This window comes from Periplaneta americana, chromosome 5, assembly GCF_040183065.1.
Source record: "Periplaneta americana isolate PAMFEO1 chromosome 5, P.americana_PAMFEO1_priV1, whole genome shotgun sequence".
Classification (NCBI taxonomy): Eukaryota; Metazoa; Arthropoda; class Insecta; order Blattodea; family Blattidae; genus Periplaneta; species Periplaneta americana.
The window spans coordinates 45,336,005-45,362,888 of NC_091121.1; the positions used below are offsets into that span (position 1 = coordinate 45,336,005).

The 26,884-nt window shown below is 36.3% G+C and overlaps 1 protein-coding gene across 6 annotated transcripts in view; it reads left to right on the forward strand.

Moving 5' to 3' along the window:
- The window catches only part of LOC138699566 (diacylglycerol kinase eta), a 187,237-nt gene that overhangs the window by 120,200 nt on the left and 40,153 nt on the right, over positions 1–26,884 (forward strand). For all 6 annotated transcript variants that reach the window (XM_069825559.1, XM_069825560.1, XM_069825561.1 and 3 more), the window contains 4 exons: positions 7,855–7,935; positions 23,477–23,581; positions 23,657–23,756; positions 25,807–25,943. In XM_069825559.1, coding sequence (XP_069681660.1) covers positions 7,855–7,935; positions 23,477–23,581; positions 23,657–23,756; positions 25,807–25,943 — 423 coding nt within the window. The remainder of the gene's footprint in view (positions 1–7,854; positions 7,936–23,476; positions 23,582–23,656; positions 23,757–25,806; positions 25,944–26,884) is intronic.

A 26,884-nucleotide genomic window follows, 5' to 3' on the forward strand; every position in this document is an offset into this window, starting at 1 on the left:
ACGAATAAATCAAATGGCAAACTGCAGCTTTAACAGAGTCTGTATGTGATACAATAAGATAATGTCATTTTCATTTCTAATAATTCATGTTATATATAATCATTAAGATTTGTAAGTACGCGTCGGCCTACAATCAAAGCACATTAAGTAAAAAATATTAATTCTGAGAAGAAGGCGTGTATTATTATGTGCATAATGTGTGTATAAACGTAGAATTGGAAAAATAAATAGAAACAACTTACAAAAAATAATATTTTGAGGGTTCAAGTTTTTCATTCCTGGTTCACCTTATATTATCGTTTTAATTTTCCTATTCCTCTGATAGATGTCTCTGTAATTCCGAAAAATGTGTGCTTGGGAGTTCCTATATAAATTGCCTCCTGGTATTAGGAGTAGGCTATAGTATAATGAGAGAAGAGGTATTAGAATTTAGTTTCTTAAGGAACCAAACATTAAATTCTACATAGTCTGCAATCGATAACATTTCTAGGCTTGTAGAACGCACGTTTAGGTCGAGTACACCTTGCCTACAAATACATCGTCAGTTATCGTGTATTCCCGATAGGAGACACTAACTTAGATTCTACATTCTTTGTAATCAAAAGCTCACGAACTATCTTCAAATAGGTACATCTTTTCTCAGTGTAGGTTCCTTGCAATCGATACCATTTCTAGGCATGTAGAAGAAAAGTTTAGGTCAAGCATAGCAATTAATGTCTCCAAATACTTCTTCACTGATTGCGTAGTCCTTCCGTTTTCTAGATTCCCTGTCAGAACGGTAGATAGCAGCAATCGTCCTATATACCTATTACACACATTTTAAATGAATTACCCTATCCCTCTTACTTTAAATGCTGATATACATTGGTGTTTGATCTAACAAGATTATCCTTTCAATTTTGGAATCTTACTTCAGTCTTAAATTGCTATGTTTAGACTGTTCCTACTGGGTGTTCATTTCAAAGTGTGTCATGACGTCACTGTTGTTGGGTCACCGATTTGAAGCGAGTTTCAGCTTATATGTCAGAGAAGTTGCCTATTATTTAAGGCGTTCTTCAATCTGAACTTGAGAACGTGTACGGTATAACTTGAACGTCGTAGCAACAGATGGCGGTCTGTACGGTCTGTGTGCTACCATAACCTCTTTCGAACTGTGTTTTGCGCCAGCAAGTCGTACGCAGGGTATTTGTTATCATCGGTTGCGTACGGTAACATTACACAACACAAATCAAATGCTCCGTGTCCATGTTGACCGTCGAAGTTAATGTCAACAAGTACTGTACCTAAGTAATCGTCTTAACCCTCTCCCCATATCCCGACAGTACGTATTTCCAAACAGTTCACATTCCTGCCACTACCGGCATTATCGTACGTATCGGTACGTACTCTTCAGAATGAACGCCGTACTTGCTAGGCAACTTATCTGCCTCATAGGTTATACACCTCTGCGGAAGTGTAGGAAGATTGAATTCTCTAGGCTCATCGGCTAGCCACATGACGGCATACAGCGAGCCATGACACACTTTGAACTGAACACCCAGTATATGATAGCGGAATACTTTACACATATATTAAATTCATATAAATGATCTTATTCAGTTATTCCCATTATTTTAAAAATTAATAGCATTGGCAGGTGTTCACATCCACATGTTAAAATTGAAATTTAGGGAAACTGGCCTAAATCTTACCACAGTAAATCAGTCCTTAGATATAATATTAACGAATACATCTAATGGCAAACTGCAGCTTTAACAGAGTGTCTATGTGATACAATAACATAATCTCATTTCCATTTCTAATATATCATGTATTATATATTCATATAGATTTGTAAGTACGCTTCGGCTTCAAAGCACATAAAGTCAAAAATGTTACTTCTGACAAGAAGGCGTGTATTATTAAGTACATAATGTATTTGTATAAACGTAGAATTGGAAAAATAAATAGAAACAACTTAACAAAAAATAATTCTTTGAGGGTCAAGTTTTTTATTCCTGGTTCACCTTATATTACCGTTTTCATTTTGCTATTGCTCTGATAGATGTCTCTGTAATTCCGAAAATTGTGTGCTTGGGAGTTCCTATAGAAATTGTCTCCTGGTATTAGGAGTATAGTATAATGAGGGAGGCGGTATTAGAATTTAGTTACTTAACGGAACCAAACATTAAATTCTACATAGTTCGCAATCGATAACATTTCTAGGCTTGTAGAACACACGTTTAGGTCGGGTACACCAATTGCCTACATAAATCATCAGTTATCGTGTATTCCCGATAGGAGACACTAACTTAGAATCTACATAATTTGTAATCGAAAGCTCACAAGCTGTCTTCAAATACATATTTACTCAGTTTAGGTTCCTTGCAATCGATACCAATTCTAGGCATGCAGAACAAAAGTTTAGATCAAGCTTACCAATTAATGTCTCCAAATACCTCTTCACTGATTGCGTATTCCTTCCGTTTTCTAGATTCCTTGTCAGAATGGTAGAGAGCAGCAATCGTCCTATATACCTATTACACACATTTTAAAATAAATTACTATATCCCTCTTACTTTAAATGCTGAGATATATTGGCGTCTGTGAAATTTAGCGAGGATCATCTGTAAGCATCGAGATATTTTTAAGAGTAAAAAAAAAAAATAATGTTTCTCGTAAAAAAATGGCATTTGACTTCAGTATAGGCCTACCATTAAAAGGGTAAATGAATCATGAAAAGAAATTATGAAAAAAATTGCCGTTTTTTACTAGTCCGTAAATATGGGATTTTGGACTTCCCGCGTGGTGTCAGTATGGAACAAGCTTCTCCGCTCTTACATTCGGGATGTCCAGTACAATATGGGACACTTGTCAACCCTATAGGTTTACGATTCAATTGTACCTATACCAAAAGAAACATTAATTCATGTCTAACCTAACAAGAGATACAGTCTATGTAAAAGGGGACATATAAAAATGGGTTCAACTAAAGAAATAGTGTGTGTATATATACAGGGTGTTTAAAAATACGGGGCATAATTTCAGGTATGTATTTCCCACATGTAGACAATCAAAATAGTTCATTACAACATGTGTCCGGAAATGCTTCATTTCCCAGTTATGGCCTTCACAACATTGAAATTCACCGGAACGTTTTTCTTTCCGCAGGTCGTTGCCGTCAAAGGGGACATTAAGAGGGCACTCTGACAGTTCATTCCGAGGCGAAGGTTACATTCAGTGTTGTGTAGGCGTTAGACTGTGCGACATGTATTCAAATCAAGAGCTGGCAGAGATACACTTCATGTACGGTAAGACGGACGGCAATGCTGCGCTGGCTCGTCGTTTGTACCAGGAGAGGTACCCACAGCGACAATGTCCAGATCGGAAGACATTTGTACGTCTCCACCACCGTCTGTGCGAGTATGGAAAATTTAACTCTCCTGGTTTGGGAAGGGGACGACCAAGATCTACAAGTCCAGAAGTACAGGAGGAGATTCTGGAGGCTGTGAACATGACTCCTTCTATCAGCACACGACGGGTATCGTTGCAAGTCAGTGTTCCTCATACGACTGTCTGGAGACTGTTGGAAGAGTATCAATTGTATCCTTATCATTTGCAACGTGTACAGGCCCTGTCACCAGCAGATTACCCTGCACGAGTTAGGTTCTGTCAGTGGTTCTTGCAGCAGTGTGGTGTAAATCCGAACTTTCCTGCCTCGGTATTATTTACAGATGAAGCACAGTTCACACGAGATGGCATAACAAATTTCCACAATCAGCATGTATGGGCGTATGAAAACCCACGTGCAACTGTTCCATCTCATCACCAGGTGCGGTTCTCCCTCAGCATGTGGGCCGGTATCATTGGTGATCGATTAGTTAGACCCCATGTACTTGTAAACAGATTTAAGGGGCAGGCGTACACAAACTTCCTGGAAAACACCATACCTCATGAATATGGCCATAAAGTCATGCAATATGCGCTCCTGTACATATATGACGTGTATCGTCTCAAGTGCAGGCAGTAAGGCCGTAACACGATACTACGAGAGGAGTTCGGCCGGCGTCGTGAATCGGGTCCCGGCATAGCTCAGTTGGTTAGAGAGCACTCAGCGCGCAAAGCTGAGAGGTCCTGGGTTCGATTCCCGGTGCCGGTACGAATTTTTCTCGTACTTAATGGTATAAAACCATACCTCATGTTTTAGAAGACACTCCACTGATCAATCGTCAACACATTCACTTCTTGCATGATGGCGCTCCTGCACACTTCAGTCGTACGGCTCGCCGGTACTTGGATCGAAGGTTTCCTGATCGATGGATAGGTAGAGGTGGCCCAATTGCTTGGCCTCCACGCTCACCTGATCTGAACCCTCTCGATTTCTACTTGTGGGGCCATTTAAAATCATTGGTTTATTCGTCTCCGGTGCCTGATTTGGAATCCCTTCGGAATGGAATTGTGGCATGTTCTGAGGACATACGCAATACTCCTGGAGTTTGGGATCGTGTTCGCAGGTCAATGAGACATCGATGTGAGGTCTGTATTCAAGCAGGAGGTGGACATTTTGAACATCTTCTGTAATGACAACGACCTGCGGAAAGAAAAACGTTCCGGTGAATTTCAATGTTGTGAAGGCCATAACTCGGAAATGAAGCATTTCCGGACACATGTTGTAATGAACTATTTTGATTGTCTACATGTGGGAAATACATACCTGAAATTATGCCCCGTATTTTTTAAACACCCTATATATATATTGCGGATAGATGACAGGACTGTGACCCATTTTCTAGTTGCACACCACGTTATGCATGATATGTACAGTCCGCATTTCACGAGAAGATCCGAGCAAGGGATGCGTGTTTTTCCCCCACTCTTAAAACTATCCCCGACACTGAACAGGCCGGCCATAGACTGAGCCTTGTTTGTCCCAGCCGGCCAATGACACCAGCCCTATCCACTTGCTCCTTCAATATCGTTGAGTTACTGGCTTACTCTCTCCTCTCACCCCGTAAGAACCATACTCTGCTCTCAGGGACCCTCTCGTGAAATTTGGAAATTTGAAATTTAGTAGGCCTACCCGTGAAGAGTTATGTCGTGTAGTAGGGGCAGGCAAGGAAACAACTACCTGAAAATCTACGTAGCAGAATTTATTTTAGCTACTGGAAACTCATATCTAGAGACCGGATTTTAAAGGGAAAATTTTTCATCAAAAAAGGACAAACAACGGGGGGGGGGGGGGGAAAGAGAACTGAAAGAGGGCTATATTACTCTCAGCAATTTAATGGATATACATGGCACACACAATCTTACATTTATTTCTTCACAACATAAGGAAAGTATTGTATTTGATATAGTCAAAAAGGACTATATTACTCCCTCAAAAGGGTGCTATTTTAATTGAAAACACACTACAGCACATTCATGAATACACATAGCACATACAAGCTTATATTTATCGCTTCAAAACATAAGGAAAGTGTTGTATTTGATCACATTCAACATTTCAGTATGTTTAAATATGATTCTGACTCTTTGAATGCAGAATGTCTTTATAAATAGAAAATTATCGCTCAATATAAATTGAAACCAGAGGTGAAAATTTTCTGTTTATCCTGAACTCTAAACCAGCACACTTTATTAGTATTTCAATGTCTGAAATCAGAAGAAGAACGATATTTATTTTCGCTTGCTGAGGAAGTTATAGGCCTATCGGAAAAAATATAGGAAAAGAATCTAAATGTTTGTGATATTCTGTTAAAAAAGGACCAAAATAAGAGATGTTTTTTAAAACAAGGGGGGAAAAAAGGAATCATGGACTAAAAGGAGAAAAAAAGGGGAAATCAAAACCACATAATTTGGCCGGTGGAAGATAGTTTTGAACATCGTAATTAATTATTTCATATTTCGTGTTTGAATAAAAAAAAAAAAGGATCCCTTTAAAATCCGGTCTCCAGTCATATCAGACTGAATTTTTTTTCTTTGAAATGGTTGGGTAATTGAAAATTTTTTCATTGACCCACTTGTCTTATGGCTTTCCAGAAGTGCTAGATAATAATGGTCAGGGACAAATTTAAATATGAAATCGTATAAAATTAGCTGTACTTTTAGTCATTTTAATACAAGACATAAATCAGATCTTCATCTACCCTCTGTTAGTCTAAGCTGTTTTAAAAAAGGAGTTCGCTATTCATATATAACAGTCTTCAATGCACTGCCTAATTATCTTAAAGATTTGAAGAACAACGAGAAAAGGTTCAGAAAAGAATTAACCAAATTTCTACATACTCATACCTTCTACACAATTGATGAATTGTTTATGCGTGTGAATTGAATTATTCTACTTAAATGACATGTACAATTTTATTTAGCTCAACTAAAATATGTTTTTATATTGACTTAATCTGTTTACTATGTATTGTATTTTTTGTTTAGCATATCTGATAAATTGTATGTACTGTAAATTGAATAGTATACTGTATAGGTCAACTGATGAATTGTTTAAGCTTATAAATTGAATTAATCTACTTCATATGAATTGTATAGCTTAACGAAAATAAGTTTGTAAATTGAACTAATTTGATTGTATATGTTTGTATAGTTTGGCTGATGAATTGTATATGTTCTTAAAATTATTACTAGTCTGTGTAGCTCTACTGATGAATTGTATATAGACCTACTGTAAATTGAATGGTAATATGTATAGCTCAACTGATGAATTGTTTATGATTATAAATTGAATTAATCTACTTGATATTAATTGCACAAATTTGTATAGCTTAATGAAAGTATGCTACTTTGTATTGTATATATTTGTATAGTTTTGGCCGATGAATTGTATATGCTCTAAATTGAATAGTAATCTATATAGCTCTACTGATAAATTGTTTGTGTTTGTAATTTGAAGTAGTTTGCATGATATGTATTATCAATTTCTGTATATCACAACTGGTTGAATTGTTTATTCCTTAAATTTAATTAAATTGTTTTGTATTATACATATAGCTCAACTTATGAATGATCGTTTGCGTTTGTAAATTTAATAATCTGATTGGCTATGTATTTATACTTTTAGTAGAGCCATCGATGTAGCTCAGTCGGCAGACTCGCTGGGCTGCTGATCCGGAGCTGCGTTCGGGCTTGGGTTGGATCCCCCTTTGGACTTAGGTTTCTTCGGAGGTTTTCTCCAGCCGTGGGACTGAAGCCGGATGGTCTATGGCGAGTCCTTGGCATCAATCCCTTTGATTTGATTACCTGGTTGGGTTTTTCCGAGGTTTCCCCCACCGAAAAGGCAAATGCCGGGTAATATTTTGGCGAATCCTCGGACCTCATCTCATCTCACTACATCTCGCCAAAATGTAAAAAAATTGTACAAAATTGTAAAAATTGTACAAAATTACTAAATTGTAAAACTATAAAAATTTGTAAAAATTGTAATTGTAATATTGTAAAATGTTGACATGTTCCACATCTTAAAGCTTCATTGCTCATGTAAGATCTATGGAATAAAATGAATGAATGAATGAATGAATGAATGAATGAATGAATGAATGAATGAATGAATGAATGAATGAATGAAATGAGTTAAAATAAAGTCTGAAATATCCGGGGGGAGAGGAGGTGGGAATCCTCCCGGGCCACCTCCTGAATGCATCACTGTTGCCATTCAATTCCTTCCACTATATGTATTGTATAATGGAATTTTATAAAATAACAGTAATTAATAACAGAGATCGGTTAAACATACCCAGTCAATACGCAAGCGGCGTGAGTGACGTCACGCCGGACGCAGGGGAGCGATACGCGAACAAAGGCAGTCAGTATTATTGTTAGGGATGTGCGATGCAATGTGTGACGTGTGCGTATCTGTTGCAGGCTGTGATCTTTGACGAGATCGACCTCACTGATCTCAGCTTTGCGGAGTGCAGCATCAAGAACGTGAACCACAGCTTCCAGGTGAGTTGGGAGCTTCGACAGCTCATATACTGCCTGTCCAATTGCATGCTCACAGACCTCTTCTGCAAATATGGAGAGCGTCCAACTTCTGAGGCTCTTCCCTGTTGAGGTTCTCGCAGCTATGTAGATAAAATAGGCCTATAACACAAGGCGGGGCACTTAAGCGACTTGTAAAATGAAATAAAATATTTTAAAGTGAATCAAAGCTGTATTTAAACCTCAAAACTTGGCATTTTATTAAAATTTAGGATATATTTTAGTTGCCCAATTGAAGTAATACAGTAAAATACCAGTATAACGAAATTCTAGGGGCTGTTATTACTGTTACTTCGTTTTAGTGAATTAAAATACTCGGAATGTGGTTTAAACTTTAAAACTTAACAGTTTATTAAAATTTTAGGATATGTTTTAGTTGCCCAATTGAAGTAATACAGTAAAATACCAGTATAACGAAATTCTAGGGGCCGTTATTACTGTTACTTCGTTTTAGTGAATTAAAATACTCGGACTGTGGTTTAAACTTTAAAACTTAACAGTTTATTAAAATTTTAAGATATGTTTTAGTTGCCCAATTGAAGTAATACAGTATAATACCAGTATAACGAAATTCTAGGGGCCGTTATTACTGTTACTTCGTTTTAGTGAATTAAAATACTCGGAATGTGGTTTAAACTTTAAAACTTAACAGTTTATTAAAATTTTAGGATATGTTTTAGTTGCCCAATTGAAGTAATACAGTACATACCAGTATAACGAAATCCTAGGGACTGTTGTCACTATTACTTCGTTATAGTGAAATAAAATACTCTGAATGTTGTCTTGATTAACATTTTATAAAAATTTTAGGATATCGTCGCTTTTCCGGAATACTGTTGTAACTAAAAAAAAAAAAAAAAATGAGATTTACATGTGAATTAGTCCAAAAAAAAATCAATTTTTATGTCGAATAGTGCTATATCTCCCAAATTATACCAATTGTCGCTAGGTGGCAGATGCATCGCTATTAATGGGAAACAAATGAAGTTGTGAGAAAATTAAAATATACTGTCCTGTACAAAATAGGTTTTTTTGTGTTGCAACAGTATTCCGAAAAAGCGACGATATGTTTAGTTGCCGAATTGAAGTAATACAGTAAAATATCAGTATAACGAAATCCTATGGATCTTTGAAATTACTACATTATAGTGAAATAAAATTCTATGAATGGGTCTTGATTAACATTTTATTAAAATTTTAGGATATGTTTTAGTTACGCAGTTGAAGTAATACAGTAAAATAACAGTGGCGAAGCTCTTAAGGGATTTTGAAGGCTTAGTCTAGCTAAAAAAATTGAGTTATTATATCTAGTAACAGTATAAGTTCATAATAACGATGTATCGTAACACTTGGTTTCACTCCGATCCTTCCATATATTAAATTCACTGTTGGCAGTCATTCCACAGCCAGAGGCTTGTGGCAGAAGCTTCATAGCGAGACGCGATGGCCTCGCTCACAGGCAGCGGCACTCTCAAGCTTGAAAAGAGGCCGAGGAGGAGGGATATCGATTCGCTAAACCTCAGTAGCAGGACGCGGGACAGGCCTCAACCGCGATATAATACGCAACGCTATGTTGCTTTTCTGTGAATTCACTGTGTTGTTGAGTGTTAGTTTAATCAAAAATACATGTGCGCGCGCGCGCGCGCGCGTGTGTATGTGTGTGTTACAGACTAATTTTGTGTAAAATGTCTCATATTGAGAGAACATTGAGGTCATTATTTGCAGAATTAAAAGAGAAACCGTTTTCAAGTTGGGCGTATGAAATTAAAATGAGCTTAAAGATAGGAGATCGACACTACACTTACACGTTAAAATAGCGGATGAAGACAAAATAGGAAATTTCAATTTTCATGGTATAATAAATATCCTTGACTAACAGGATGCTCGAGACAAATATGTTATATTGTTATACCTGTATTCTGTTTGGGAGTGAAAATGAGTGGTCATCATCTTCTTATAGGGTCTGTGTAACAAAAAATGTTGATAGAAAAGCCGAGAAACATATGCTGTATATGATATAAGGTGACATATTATTTTTTTTTCAGCCTACCCAGTATTTACACCTTCGCCACTGTAAAATACCTGTATACCTAACGAAACCCTATGGACCGTTGAAATTACTTCGTTATAGTGAAATAAAATACTCTGAATGTGGTCTTGTTAAAGATGACAATCTATGGTCCGTCTCAGGAATCTGTAGAGATACTTGCCGCATATGGGGCGGAGTCTAGCTGTGCTGGAGTGTATTGCGGGCAACATCGGCTCGAGGCCGCTAAGGAGTAAGATGCTCGTGGTAGTGTTCAGATCTCCTTCCTGCAAGCGATTGGTAGCTTCGTTCAACCAATGCCTCCCTCCAGAGCGGTCATTGGTCCTAGCCCTCCCACATACCACATGCGCACAGGTCTTATTTCGTCTTTCTACTCTACAGATTCCTGGGACGGACCATAGCTACTCGTATTCTATTATGCAAACGAACAAGAGAGTTGTCTAATGGCCAAACTTGAAATAACTGTTTTGAGGGCTTGTAACGTCGTGCTGGAGCACCGCCGTGTATGGGTTCATTAGCAAAACTTGTTCCATTAGCTACCTGCTATCACTTCCCAAAGTTTGTTACAAACTCACCCGAATATTCTGTAGGCCTATATCGTACGTGTAACATCTGATAAACTAGTTATATTCCAACTTACAAGATGAACCAAAAAGCGAGCCATTGTAAATCCTTGATATTTATTACTGATATGCACCCTAGAAAGTGTTATTTATGTACAGAAGTCCTCAGGTTTTGAAAACCACGTTCCTAAGATGGCCTCAATTTAGCTGCACACATTCTTCGAATCCTGATCGTAGAAAGCCCGTCACACGGCGCAACAATATTTCCACGGGGATTTCAGACACTGCCTGACTGGGATCCTATTTTACGATGAATAAAAGTCTTAAATTTCGTAGTAAAAATTTGATTAATTTCGGTGTTATTTCGCCAAAGGCTATTAATGTAAAGTATTAAACATGACATTTGTTATTTATGTACAGAAGTCCTCAGGTTTTGAAAACCACGTTCCTAAGATGTCCTCAATTTAGCTGCACACATTCTTCGGATTTTGATCGTAGAGAGCCCGTCACACGGAGCAACAATATTTCCACGGGATTTCAGACACTGCCTGACTGGGATCCTATTTTACGATGAATAAAAGTCTTAAATTTCGTAGTAAAAATTTGATTAATTTCGGTGTTATTTCGCCAAAGGCTATTAATGTAAAGTATTAAACATGGCATTTGTTATTTATGTACAGAAGTCCTCAGGTTTTGAAAACCACGTTCCTAAGATGGCCTCAATTTAGCTGCACACATTCTTCGGATTTTGATCGTAGAGAGCCCGTCACACGGAGCAACAATATTTCCACGGGATTTCAGACACTGCCTGACTGGGATCCTATTTTACGATGAATAAAAGTCTTAAATTTCGTAGTAAAAATTTGGTTAATTTCGGTGTTATTTCGCCAAAGGCTATTAATGTAAAGTATTTAACATGGCATTTGTTATTTATGTACAGAAGTCCTCAGGTTTTGAAAACCACGTTCCTAAGATGGCCTCAATTTAGCTGCACACATTCTTCGGATTTTGATCGTAGAGAGCCCGTCACACGGAGCAACAATATTTCCACGGGATTTCAGACACTGGCTGACTAGGGATCCTATTTTACGGTGAATAAAAGTCTTAAATTTCGAAGTAAAAATTTGGTTAATTTCGGTGTTACTTCGCCAAAGAACATAATTTCGGTGTTATTTCACATTTAAAGAATATAACTTTTTAACTCTCATCATACATTACTGTTCTATCGGTAGGCTATATATCTACATGATGTGTGGAGACATTTGTGTAACAGTCTCCTTTCCTCTGTGTCACTCGAAATCCGGTTTGAATAGTAGATTGAAAATTCTATAAGTAAATAGAGCTTGAATATTAAATTCACAATGTTTTACATAGGCCAAATTCAATCTTTGGTCACTGTAAATTAAAATCTCTTAAAAAAAAAAAAAACAAAATTTCCCTTGAAAAAAAAACGCTAAATTTCGAATAAATTGTTGCCAAAACAAAAATTTCGCGTCGTTTCGCGAGAGTTTAAACTTACAACATTTTGGCATGGAAGGACTTGAAACAAAATATTTGCTTTTATCAGCTGAAAACCGTACTTCGCGAATCTATTGTTTGCGAGAACTAGATAGTCTATCTCTTTGCATGACGAATTATTTGTTTCAATCCTTCGATGTCTTGTGGTGGATTTTGACTGAAGACTTTGCTTTACAAGTACCTCACGAGAAGAAATAGCAAGTTGTTAGATCTGGCGACCTTACCGGCCGTGGAATAGCCCTGTACCTGAAACGGGAACAAACGTCTGAAGCGTCGCATTGATACTCCAGTGTTATGGCTGATCACTCTATCCTGCTGGAACTATATGCCTCTGTTGATCTCTGGGTGATCGGTAATCTGAGGTATCAAAGTTATCGATCATTGCAGTATAATGATCTGCTGACATGCAGTTCTTACAGTAGCGGTGTTCTCTAGTGCAAATTCTAGCTCAGTTCAGCACTATCTATCCTATTTTTACATATGCAATATTTGGCATATTCTAGCATTTCTGTACTTTGATTTCGATCCAATTTTGGATTATAGCGATTTTTTACACGTGAAAGCTTTTTTAATGAAAAAGTTTATTTTTAATCATCTAGCATTTTTTTCGATGAGTTGGCAATCCTGTAAGCAGTGTAAGCGATCATAGGAACCCTCAAATTCAGTAGTTCTAGAATCGTTCAACATGACTCCATTCCAAGTCAGTAATAAGAATAACATTACAGTTCTGCTAAAGATAAGGGAGGTAAAGGATATCTGCACACTTCATGAATGTCTGATATTGCATGGAATTGATACCCAGTATTCATCAAATGCAAAGCAATACAAAGTTGTTATTTAAAATTTAGTCTCTAGGCTACTTTTCCTCTTTGATGTTGGATGTTATGACGTTCTATATCTTGCAGCAATGCTTTAATTGCATCGAGACTTATTACAAACCTTTAATTACATTCATATGGTGATATAAATGTGTGTTTAGTTCTCAGTCGGAAAATATTACGTTGTCTTTGATTAAATTCGACATCTTCTTCTGAGTCACTAGAACTACTACTAAATAATATTACAATCTACACGAGCGCTGTTCATTCGGTCCCCAAATTTTGTTTGTATACTCTTTTTATATTGATTTATTATTTTATTTATATTTCTATTGTTGTAATTATATTCTGTAGTCTTATATATTATTCTGTATTATATGTTCTGTTCTGTATTATTATATAAATTTGTACTTGACCATGTTATAGCATCTTTCGATGCATTTGAAACTTAAAATTTGAAAATTTGAAATTTGAAATAAATTACTTTTGCTTAGATCTTAATGGTGTCAGTGAAGTGGATTTAATAAATACATATTTATTTATTTTATGTGTAATTTATTACAATATTACACTTTAGGCTTAAGATGTGTTGTAGAAGATATGCTGGTTGTACAAGTAAAATTTAGTATTTGTAAAATTACTCCTTCATTGTAAAACAAAACATACAGGTAATAGTATGCAAAATTTCAATTAAGGTAGGTGCCCCTGATATGGCCATGCTAAGGTTTGAGAATATTTCTAGTCGCCATTTTGAAAAAAAATGTAAACTACTTTTTTCTTACTCGTTCTCAGTCTAATGGACTTTCTTAAAACAATTTCCTTTCCCCATAAAAATATCTATAATTGTCCAAAAAGTCCCAAATTCTAAAAGTCTACCTAGTGGCCATATTATCAGGAAAATATGCACATGATATGGCCACCCTTGTTCCATGTTCTGCAAATCGTGATTGTTTTCAGTTTGATAGCGCAGTTGTGTTAAAATTAAATAATTTTGGTGTAAAATGAATAGAAATGACACTTAATAATCTTTTTTATAATTCAAAAGTGTAGTCAAAACAGGTTTTTCCATAAACAATTAAGTTGTTTTTCTTAAAATACAAAATTTTTGCGTAATCCCAGCTTTAAGGCATGTAAATTTGTCAGGTGAAAAAATAAAAGTAAAATGAACTTAATATGGCCATGGTGCATTTGATATGGCCATATCAGGAGCAGGTAAGCTTTCACGAAAATCGTTTGATTATGAACAACTCGTAAAAGATACGCCATCAACTAAAACACCAATCAACAGAACATTAAAAACTGAATGGAGTATGATGGTTTTCATGAAACAAGTCTTTGAAAAACATGCATAAAACAAAGGAGACTTACCAGAGAAAAATAAGAAGAGGTCACATGAAAACCGCAAAACAGGCAACTGACGCCATATTGCTCAACCTGACTGGATGGAAAACGATCAAGTGTCATACCAGGATGCCCTTTCACTGGATGCTGCTGCAATTTAGCGGATTTTTTTGGTTAACTAACTCACAATAGGGGGGTGGCCATATCAGGAACATGGCCAAAACAGGAGCACCCACCTTATATAGATTTTACTTTCTTTCTAAAGTTCAACTTTACAAACTCAGATTGTAAAATATAAATTTAAAATTTTCAAACGAAATTTACAATGTACAAGAATTGAAAACGCTGTGAATTAGGCCCAGGTTTATATAATTAGGAGCCTTACATACATACTGCATTTTTTAAAATGCTGGGTTAATACTGAAGGAGGGGTTTAAGTTCGGTTTTCCAACGTTGCTGATAAAATATAGGAACACGACGTTTTGAATGTGTGTCCAATCTTCGTGTCCTGTGGAGAGAGAGAAAAAAAAGGAGAGCGAGAGAGAGGAGCTAGAGGAAATATCGTTGGGGCCGTTACAAGTGAACAAATAGGCCTACATTTTGACTGACTGGCAGAACCATCATGCTTCCTCTCCCCTTTAAAGCATTGGTATTGAAAGTTATTATATCCACAAAACTATAACCCTTGAATTAGTAGTTTTTAAAATCATTTCCACATGTTTACCAGGAACTAACCGAGTCTATACACAATCAATTAACTTTGAAGTGCAGTGTTAGAACAACTTTAATTGATTATCATGACTAGAGTACGGATTTTTACATCATTACATGTTAAATTTTATCTCATCTCAGGCCCGTAACCAGCAGACAGCACTAGGGGTTGCTACTGAACTAGGTTTTGAGCTGATTTTTTTTATATCGGACACAATTCAATAAAAACCAGGTATGAAATTATTAATTTAATATTCATCTACTAAGCATCATAAGTACAAAAATAATTAAAGATGAAACACTACATATTTTAAGCATCATCTGAAAGTACTGAAGTGAAACTTTATGAACCTAAAATAGCTTACAGTAGGATTTTTTAGTTACCTACTGCAATCACTTACCATCCAGAACGATGCGGTGTTATGCGCGTTAAGTTACACATATATTACGAAGTCAGGAACAATTTTAGAGGTTGCTCACAGCATAGCTAGGGGTTGCTCTGGAACCTTCCTGGTTACGACCCTGTCTCATCTTCAGATGCAGGAAATGTAAATCCCTGCGAGATAGGATATTATCTCCGACTGTTTCGTTCGTATAGGCTTACGGTACAATCCACCAAGAGAATATAAGGAGCCGTCGAGTTTCAACCAATCAGAGCCATTTCACTGCAGTATATTGTCACTTTTGTCTCGTTGCTGATGATTCACAATTGTTTTCACAAATCAGTGAGAAACACCATAACCTAAATTATCGATAAACTTAGAAGTTATCAGTCAACATCATTTTTCTCATCAAGTCTACCCAATATTTTTACTTTTACGGAATGCCAATTCCATTATTATACACTTAATTAAATTACCATCTTTTAAATTTAATTTTGTTTAAAATAAAATCGCCGGCGTTCTAGCTACGGTTGGATAGTAAATTTTACGTAAAACTTACGCTCCTCTGCCTCCTTCCATTTTCATTAGCTTTCTTGCTTTTGTGCTGCAGTTAGCCCTGGAATAATGAAGCTGAAAATAAATTTTTATGAACTATTTTTAATTAGGCTTTTTATTTCTTAACAAATTCTATTTTGCATGTTATTAGATCTTTTAAGAATGTTTGTTCGTTAGCGTATGTTGAGTGATTCACGAGATATTAAGTGTTTTAGATGATAAAAATCATGACCGCCATTTTCGCAGTCTTCAAAATATTTCTATTATGTGTACGCATATTCCTTACACCTTCCAAACGATGTGTTCTTCACTGCTATAATCGAAGTAGGCTAAAGCACTGTGACTAAACGTAGGTAACACCAAAGTCTGACAACCGCGAGAGCTGAGATGACCACTCTAAGCTTATGTGTACCGAAATGTAAGACGTTTTGCGTCAAAATAATATTTTGTAATTTGTTTGTTTGTTTTTCCATTCATTGTAAGACCTGGTATCGAGATAATAGTCTCATGACCTTTCGCCTCTGTGTAATAAATACTGTAACCATGAATCTTCTGAAACCTTTTCTTACTTCCGTAAGACTAGAAGAAAGGAGGTACTTAAATACAAAAATTGTAGATTAACTTAATTGCGTCAAAAAATTAAATGTTTATAGAAAAGTCCTCAGTATGAAGCATACTGTTATAGTTGATAGTGCGGTCTCCTCAAGCGTGGGTTCCTCTTCATATGTGGTGAAAGAACACTGTCACGTATAAGTGTATTTTTTCTTTAGCGTGCACTAATATTTTCGTCATTCCGTTTTCATATGTAGTTACGATATAGTCCCGACGCTGTTATTTCCGGCGTGACTCCGCCCCTTTGCTTACGTCTTAGAAAGTAAAGGCTCTATGAAGTCTAGGTAGGTAGTATAGTTCGCCATTTTTGTTCTCACATTGCCGAGCTACCATACGAGGAATCTATTTGCCGCACCGTTAAACATTATCATGACGTAGCTCCTATGATAATAAATCAAACGCAATGTAATTCAGCAAATAATTGAGCGGCAAATAACATCTTCGTGTGTTTTCTGCGAACACCAAAAAAAGAGCAAAAATGGCGGGCGATTATATTAAGTATTTATCGAGCCTTAAGAAATGAATCAGCGAATCACAAGACGCACACGTTTAAATGTGGCCGACCTGCAACGCGATTGGCTGCCGGAAATTAGAGCGACGGAACTATAGTTAACACTAGATGGTTCTAGCCGTATTTTTAAATAAACATATTCATTCAGTCTTTATGAATGCAAAGAAAATAGGCCTGGCTATGATACAATGTAAGTAAATAGTAGGCGTAATTACCTTTATCATTTATTTATTTGTTTGTTTGTTTGTGTATTTGTTTGTTTATACATTTATTTATATATTTTAATGAGTTATTTACGAGTAGTTATTTATTTGTCTATTTACCGGTATTTAGTTATTTAGATATTTGTTTATTTATTTGCTTATTATTTTCTTTCTTTATTTATTTACTTATCTCTTTATCGATTTAATTATTAACTTATTTCTTTATTTATTTACTTAGTTATTTGTTTAGTTGTTTATTTGTTTGTTTACTTAATATATATATATATATATATATATATATATATATATATATATATATATATATATATATGTTAGTTTACTTATTTGTATATTATTAATTTATTTGTTTAATTGTTTATTTACAGATTACTAATTTACTTAGTTTTCTATTTACTTATTTATTTGTTTATTTATTTATTGTTGATTATTGATTTATTTGTTCATTTGTGTGTTTGCTTATTTATTTATTTATTTATTTATTTATTTATTTATTTATTTATTTATTTATTTATTTATTCGTTTGTTGCTATATTTATTTACTTAGTAATTTACTTATTTCCTTACTTATTTGTTTATTTATTTATATTTTTTTTCCACTAAATAGTCTTATTAATTGTCACGCGAACATTTCATTTTCTTTGGGTAAATTTATCAACAAAATTAAAGCCTATTGTAATATTATAGTTTATACTTGATCGTACATGTTTTATTTTGAGCTTTCAAGTCTAATATTGTTGTAATTTGCTTTGGAATAACAGAGTGGACACTGAGCGAATTTTCCTGTGTTTTGTTTCTCTGTGCGCCAGCGTTTAGTTCTACTTTCAAGCGCTAGAGGTTAGTGTAATCGAGCATATGCTAAGATAATAATTGAGAATAGAGTTGAGACACAGGATTCAAACATCGCCTACCTTATTGCATAATCCAATAACGCTTTGCTTCAAATAAATTCAAGTTAACAGCTTTTCCTTATTTCTCAGTGACGAACTAGTTGTAATAATAATTGTTTATATTTCAGATATAATAAATTATATTATAAAATAATATAATACATTATAAAATTAAGTATCGAATTCGTTTAATATTTGTATATAATATAATATAGGTATATGGTTTTACTTCTTATAAGAGCTTTGTTTTTCCATTTTCAGTGCTATCAAATTATTACATATTTTAGTAGTTGTTGGGGTCAACGTCTCAACTCTCATTATAAAGGAACTCTAGTCTAGACATTACAGTTAATGACGGATTTATTATTTTATGGATCCAATTTATTTTATTTGAGTACATAATGTACCTAGATGTATTAATTATATGTGTTATATTTCCGCTGTGTCGACTGCTAGCTGGTGTGATGGCAGCGCCAACTCTAGGGAGAAAGCAGAATCTCACGCTCTAGCTGGCTTGAAGGTCATTGAAATCAGTCCGGCTACATCAAAGGTACCGACGCGAAGTGTCCATTCTTTATAATCCCTATTCGCTGGAATAACAGTAAAAATATGTTCCAGATGATTACGGCCGCAGTGAAAGGCACCTACATAATGTTGGGATTTCTTTTCGTTTTGTTTTTGGAGAAAATATTGCGAAGTCAGGAAAAATTATATTCAGAGATTTTAGAGGAAATTAACTTTTTTAGCATCCATCGAGTCGAAAAAGTGGTTTCGGGTAAACCGCCAGCTTATCTGTTCGTGTACAGAGTTTTTCAAAGCTATTGGACGTAATTCTCGGCGAGTTGACATCATTGCCCTTGATAGAAGAAATGACAGAGCAATTATCATCGATCCCGCCGTGCGCTTTGAAACTGCAGTTGAACAACCTGTAGCAGTACATGAAGAAAAGAAGACCATCTATGACTCTACAATTCAATACTTTAGAGATTATTATCATATACAAGGACAGATTGAAATATTTGGCCTATTGTTCGGAGCAAGGGGAACAATTCCAAAATTCTCAGTTGAATGTTTTAAGTCTTTTGGAATTCCTTTAAATATTTTGAAAATTATTGCTATAGATGTAATGAAATATTCTGTTCAGATTTTACGTAATCACCTGTACACCTAAATTTCCTTATATTCTATTTGATTACTAATAATTATTGAATAAAAGTACTTTCTCAAGGGCAGCTTCCATTTGAAATTAAACATCGTAAATAGTGATAACGCAAATGTTTATTTTTATTTTATTTGTTTAGTATGCTCTGTCTTTTGGCAACCCTTACTGAAGGGCAGCTACCCTTGTGGGATTTATATATATTTTTATTGGTTTATTTTGTTACGCTTTATCAACTGCGATGGTTATCTGGTGTCTTAAGTAAAATGAAGGCACGATAATGCCAACGAAATGAGTCCAGGGTCCAGCGGCGAAAGTTACCCAGCATTTGTTCTTGATCGGTTGAGGGGAAACCCCGGACCCTCTCGTTTCACGGACAGACATCCTAACCTTTACTCCACTTATCAAAATTAAATCCTTGGAATAAAATCCTGCTAATGGCTGTGAAAATTATAAAACATATAGGGCCTAATCCGAAAGTATGTGTCATCTCCGTGGCACTCTTATTTGTGTATTGTTTATATTGTTTTTTTTTTTTCATTTCGCGGTTCCACTCTATAAGGAAAAATATCATCTAACGTCGATCGAAGTTATTGGATTACTGATTGGGGCTAGAGGAACCGTCACAAAAAGATTCGCGCATTTTTGCAAGCAGTTTGGTCTAGGACAAACTCTTGTCACTGAAGTATCTATGTCTGCAGTGAAGGGATCTATAAAAATCCTAAGAAACCATCTCTTTGCTATGGCAATCTGCTCATTTAAGTTGGGTCTTGCAACTAGTGCTACATAGACGACTGTGATCATCCAATAGCTAATAGATACTAGGAAATTTTATGTTTCTTCTGGAATTAATGATGTTTTGTTTAGTCTTTTCCAATTATTTCTAATTGTGCTCTTTATTATTCTTCTTCTTCTCCATTGTTTTTTTTTTTCATTATAACAACAATTTTATGGTAAGCTTTGTCTTCTAGGCAGCCTTCAGTTGGAGGAAGCTGAATAAAATTTATTCGAAATAACAATGACGTATCAGAAACAAAAACACTGGCCCGACTCTCCAAGCTCCTTACAGAGCACGATTTAAGAACGGTTTTCAACCCAGTATTATTTCAACTGTATTACAACACGAAATTAATCTGAAAAAAGATCAAATTAATGCCTAAGAGTCATTATACAACAAACGATGTAACGATACGACAATCCCGATTGTGACAATTCATCGTAAGGATTTCGTTAGCTCGGTGCTAGCGTGCTTGTTCGCAGACTGCAAAGTTCAGGGTTATATTTTGTAATTAATTATGCAGGTTAATATCGTTTACCATTATTCTATTTTACTGCACTGCACTCTTATAAATATACATTTACTATTAAGAATATATCAGTTTCCATGCATCTTTTCAAATGCCTTTCGGGTTACTGTAACAATCGAGGTAAAATGAATTTCCATAACTGCCACTGCTTTGGAGCATTGAGCATGCGCAATGCGTTGAATCTCGAAAATTTAGACGAGCCACTTTTTTTTTATTCTGAAACTTCAAGTTTGTGGACCATTTCTCTTCGGGCTCATCCTAACATTTTGTCCTGGCATCTTAGAAAAACCACGAATAACCAGAGGCAGAATAAGTTGTCTCAAGTTATATGAGACTAGCCAATTGACTATGAGGTGACTTTAATAAAATATGATCCGATCGATGCAGAAGGCATACTTGGGGAAAGGAATGTGTCTTCCTGGCTTGGAGAGTATTTGTGGGTGGGGCATGACTGTGTGGAATGCTCGCAATGAAAGAAGGGGAAATAGGAGAAGGTACACTATCGCGCGACCTTGCAAGGAAATTTGAGGCTGTGAGGAAAAATCTGTGTGAGCTCCAAGCATGTTAGCCATTTGTCTCACTTAGTTTTTCGCAGTTCCGTAAAAGGAAATTAAGAGAATTTTAGAGGGTGAAAGCGAAAATAAAGTAAGCTAATAGGTACCACATAAAGAAAAGGACCGCGTGGGAAACATCGGGGGAAATTAAATACAGAATGGAGCGAAATGGACCGCGTGGAAAACCACAAGGAACGAAGTTCATCTTACACTCCTATTTCCATGGTACCACGAGTGACGTCATAGTAAATCTTTTATGTAAAAATTTTACAATTTTCTCTCACAGTCGAATATAGACGTTTCACAACAAAAAATAAGTAAATGTTGGAAATTTAGAAGTTCTTTTAACAAGGATCCCATCCCCAGATTTCGCTGGGCCTATCGCGAAGCCTCTGGATTTGAGTACGATATACAGTAAGCTATGATTAAGTTGATTAAAAACATTGTTGCTCCTAGAGACGGACGCGTGAGGTCAAATGATAAGAACTGAAGCTTTTGTTGTTGATAGGGCTGCCATCTGTCCCATATTCGACGGGATTATCGAGGAAATATCTGGCTTGTCTCGTGTCCCAGATTAGTTACTCTGGGATGCTATTTTACCGAGCTATATTATGCTTTACCATCAGAAGCGCCCAGAGGATGAAGAAAACTAACTAGCGCTCTTTCCCTCCCTCTCAGCGGGATAGCTGTCTGCATTTTAAGACAATTATGGACTAATTCTTCAAAAATATACGTCTTAATATTATTGTATAACATAATGAGATACACCTCTGATTGAGGTTCTGGATGATGATGTACATCTATTATCGCACACAGTACGAATATACAGTTATTGCATTCATCAAAATTAAACTCGTTTCCTAAACATTGACTCATGCAATGAAGTATAACATAAACAAGTTTCATAATAATTATTTAGAAAAAACACACACATTCAATATTGTAAGACTATTGTAAAATTGTTTTAATATCGGAACCATCACAGGATGGCTCCCCGAATATATGTTCCATATGTTTATTATTAGTATTATTATTATTATTATTATTATTATTATTATTATTACTACTACTACTTATCCTCTTATTTAATTAATTACTTACTTATGGATTTTAGAGAACCCGGAGGTTCTCCACTGTTCTCAATTAAGTCCTGAGCAAAATCAATCCAGTTTCTACCATTTTATCCCACCTCCCTCAAATCCATTCTTATATTATCCTCTCATCTACGTCTCGGCCTCCCCAAAGGTTTTTTCCCCCTCCACATTCGCTCATGTGCTACATGCCGTGCCCATCTCAAACGTCTGGATTTAATGTTCCTAATTATGTCAGGTTCGTGCAGTTCTGCCCTGTGTAACTTCTCAATTCTTCTGTACCTTCATCCCTCTTTACCCCATATATTTTCCTAAGCACTTTATTCTCAGATACCCTTAACTCCTGTTCCTCTCTCAAAGTGAGAGTCCAAGTTTCACAACTATATAGAACAACCGGTAATATAAGAGTTTTATAAATTCTAACTTTCAGTTTTGAGAGCAGACTAAATGACAAATGCTTCTCTAATGAATAATAACATTCATTCTGTGTCTAATTTCCTCCTGAGTGTCATTTATATTGTTATCCTCCTTTTCAAAGGATAAATTTCCAATTTTTATATTTCCATTTCATACTATTCTGATCACGATACATAATCATATACTTTGTATTTTCGGGATTTGCTTCCAAACCTATATCTTTACTTGCTTCAAATAGGTTAGTCTACCAGAACATGGCTCATCGGCAACATTTCCTGTCCTCTGAAATTTATTGACAAGGATTCGGATGTTTGCTTGTGTTGGCGGCGGTTTTTGAAATTTACGTGTAAACTGCTGTTGCACCTCTACTTTTGTTAAAACGCTCATTTGAGCACCGACAATAGCCACCCGTTCTTCAATACTTAATGTATTAGTAGATTATCTGAAACAATAAAGAAATTCCAACGTTTACTCAAAAGTGGATCGAGACTTTATGTCCCCTCTGTATAAATAATTCTGTATGCAGTCGTTTATGTAGAATTCAACATCTCACTTATTCATATTTTGTGTGTCTGAACGCATGTGCACGAGATGCGTAATACTTGTTACAATATGTAAGGAGATATGTAACAGTCCTCTTACGGTTCGAAGAGAAGTGACAATATTAGCTGTTGAACAAAAATGCTGTTTGCTTCTGGGTCACAATTTAATTTTTATGGACTGGCGTACGATACAGATAAATAGCATTAAGACTATTTTGTAAGAGGAAAATGTAAAATACTGTGACGTGAGATTGGTTGGTTGCAGGTGATCACACCGTTCCGCTGCTTGGTGTTGTGTGCAGAGTCGAGGCGCGAAATGGAGGACTGGATCTCTGCATTGAAGGCTGCAAGCAACCGCGAGTACTATGAGGTGAGACATCTTTCAGCTGCAGCTGGTACAGGCGAATATGTAGAACTAGAACTGAACTATTGTTGTGTTCTGCAGGCAGGGGACCACCACGACTTCCTGTCGGGGCACCATCACTGGTATGCGACGTCACATGCTCGTCCTACCTACTGCAATGTGTGCCGAGAAGCTCTCTCTGGTAATTCAGCTTTGTACTGACTTAGATGGAAAAATGTAATAATTATATTCACATGCATTGTTCTATGGAAGTGGATAAGATTGATTGGTCTCTTATAAGAGCAGTAAATTTAAATAGAAGAATCCAACAGAATCCGTTCATATCTTAAAGAACGACACTATTTGAGGTGGAGTGAAATTGCCATGACATGATTGTAAACTGAAAGAGAATTTTCAAAGTAGAATAATGTTATTCAGGAGTCGCTAGGATGAAACGAGGCTCCCGTTATGTATCAGGCCTGAAGGCTTGATTGGTGACGTCACAACACGCGGCCGAACGTGATAGCTGTCATCTCGAGATTACAAGATGATAAGAAACAAATTTTCATGAAAATTGATTACATTAAAATAATAAAAACTATTAATTATTTGTTAATTCAACTTATTTGTTACTTAAAATATTGGGATATATATGTTATTTCGTCTAGCATATGATAATAGTTTTATTCAATGATACTTTTTATACTGGGTGTTCATTTCAAAATGTGTCATGACGTCACTGTTGTGAGTCAGCGATTTGAAGCGAGTTTCAGCTTTTATGTCAGAGAAGTTGCCTATTAATCAATGCGTTCAATCTGAACTTGAGAACGTGTACGGTATAACTTGAACGTCGTAGCAACAGATGGCAGTCTGTACGGTCTGTGTGCTACCATAACCTCTTTCGAACTGTGTTTTGCGCAGGCAAGTCGTACGCAGGGTATTTGTTATCATCGATTGCGTACGGAAACGTTCCACAACACAAATCAAATGCTCCGTGTCCATGTTGACAGTCGAAGTTAATGTCAACAAATACGTAAGTAATCGTCTTAACCCTCTCCACATATCCCGACAGTAAGGAAAAAACCCACTCCAGTACGTGTTTCCAAACAGTTCACATTCCTGCCACTACTGGAGTTAGCGTACGTACCGGTAAATACTCTTCAGAATGAACGCCGTACTTGCTAGGCAACTTCTCTGGCACATAGGTAGTACACCTCTGCGGAAGTGTAGGAACATTGAATTGTCTAGGCTCATCGGCTAGTCACATGACGTCATACAGTGAACCATGACACACTTTGAACTGAACACCCAGTATTATCATGCATATTTTTACATAGAACTACATGTGGGTGCAATCACTTGTCGACAGGGGAAATAAATACAAGGAGAACAATGGGAAGACAAGGAGAACAAGGTGAAGACAATGAGAACAAAGGGAATACAAGGAAAACAAGGGGAATAGAACGAGAAGGATGGGAACACAAGGAGAACAAGGGGAAGACAAGGAGAACAAGGGGAAGACAAGGATAACAAGGGAATACAATTAATATTATTAGAGGAGAAAAATTCGCTCCAGTGCCGGGGATCGAACCCAGGTCCTTGGTTCTACGTACCAAGCACTCTCACCATTGAGCTACGCCTAAGTCCAATCCATAGCACTGGATCGAACCCCACTCCTCTATTCTTTTTTTCCCTTTGTGGTACGTAGAACCAAGGATCTGGGTTCGAGCCCTGGTGCCGGAGCAAATTTTTCTCCTCTAATATTAATTGTTACCATAACAGATGTCGGTAGGACCAAAAAAAAAAAAAAACTTTACATAGATTCTAAGGGAATACAAGTTGAATGATGGGAGGAAGACAATGAGAACAAGGGGAATATAAAGAGAACAAGGGAATACCAGTGGGAAGACAAGGAAAACAATGGAAATATAAGGAGAAGAAGGGGAAGACAAGGAGAACAAGGAAAAGATAAGGAGAACGATAGGAATATAAAGAGAGCAAGGGGAATACCAGGTGGAAGAAAAGGAGAACAACGGAAATACAAGGAGAACAATGGGAAGACAAGGAGAACGAAGGGAATATAAAGAGAACAAGCGGGTATTTCATTTTTATGTGTCGTTCAAGTCCCAAGTTATTCATCCAATTGTAGTGAGGAGAAAAACTTAATTCTGTGTTAAAATATAGCATCCTGAATATCAAAATACTTCCTCTAAGCTTATTATAATAATTGAGAGAGCCTGTTTATATGGCAGGGGTGACGTCGCACGGTCTGAGCTGTGAGGTATGCAAGTGCAAGGTGCACAAGCGCTGTGCAGCGAAGGCTATCAGCAATTGCAAGTGGACCACCCTCGCCAGCATTGGCAAGGACATCATTGAGGACGAAGATGGGGTATGTATGCCTGACAACTCCACTTTTGATAATGCCCAGTCATTTCTTGTTCTTTCTCTTTCATTTTAAATTCGAAACTAAGCATACATTTTAAGTTGAGGCTGTTAGTTTGCTTAAGTCACAGTCTTTCAGTCGTTTCCTTTTATGTCCAATATCTGTGCCATTCAGTGACATCACAACATACACCGAGGCCATGGGCGAAATCAGAACAGAAAGCACTCCAATTGTTAACCTTTGAACTTGTAGTCAGTAAGCGCACTTTTCTAAGACAGATTTTCTCATAGTTCTTTCAGTTTGTGCTGGCTTTGATGAGAGCATACTACTTGAAAAAAATTAATGAGGTAGTTTTTCTGTTTTATTGAACAAGCTACTACGTATATAATATAATGAAAACCTTATATATATATATATTATTTTACATTTTTTTATTTATTTGAACAAAAGATTCATTACGGTACATTCATTTTATAGAGCTATTTAATCTACATAGGTGAAATGAAATGAAATAATTAGCCTAGAAGTGTCCCGTTAAGGGCAAAGGCCTCCTCCTATAGAGAGAGAGCTCTATTTGTCTCATGCGGTGAGCTACTCCGCGTAAGAGATATTTACAACCTTGGAATTGTTCACTTGGTTGACATTTTGCACTGTTGGATATTGTTCGCTTGTTTCTGTCGCACTGGTTTTAGTCGCTGTTCACTTGTCTTCTTAGGTTTTTCCAGTCTTCCCTATGTCTTGCTCTGCTTGACCAATGGCTTCCTACTCGTTCACTGAAGAGGTCGGTTCATCTTCATCTTGGTCTTCCGCGTGATCTCTTGCCAATGCGGAGATCCCATAGTGTGACTGTCTGCGTCCATCTTCCGTCTCTAAGTCGTGCAACATGGCCTCCCCACTTCCATTTGATGTTGGTGGCTTGCAGTGCTGAATCTTTAATTGCTGTCATC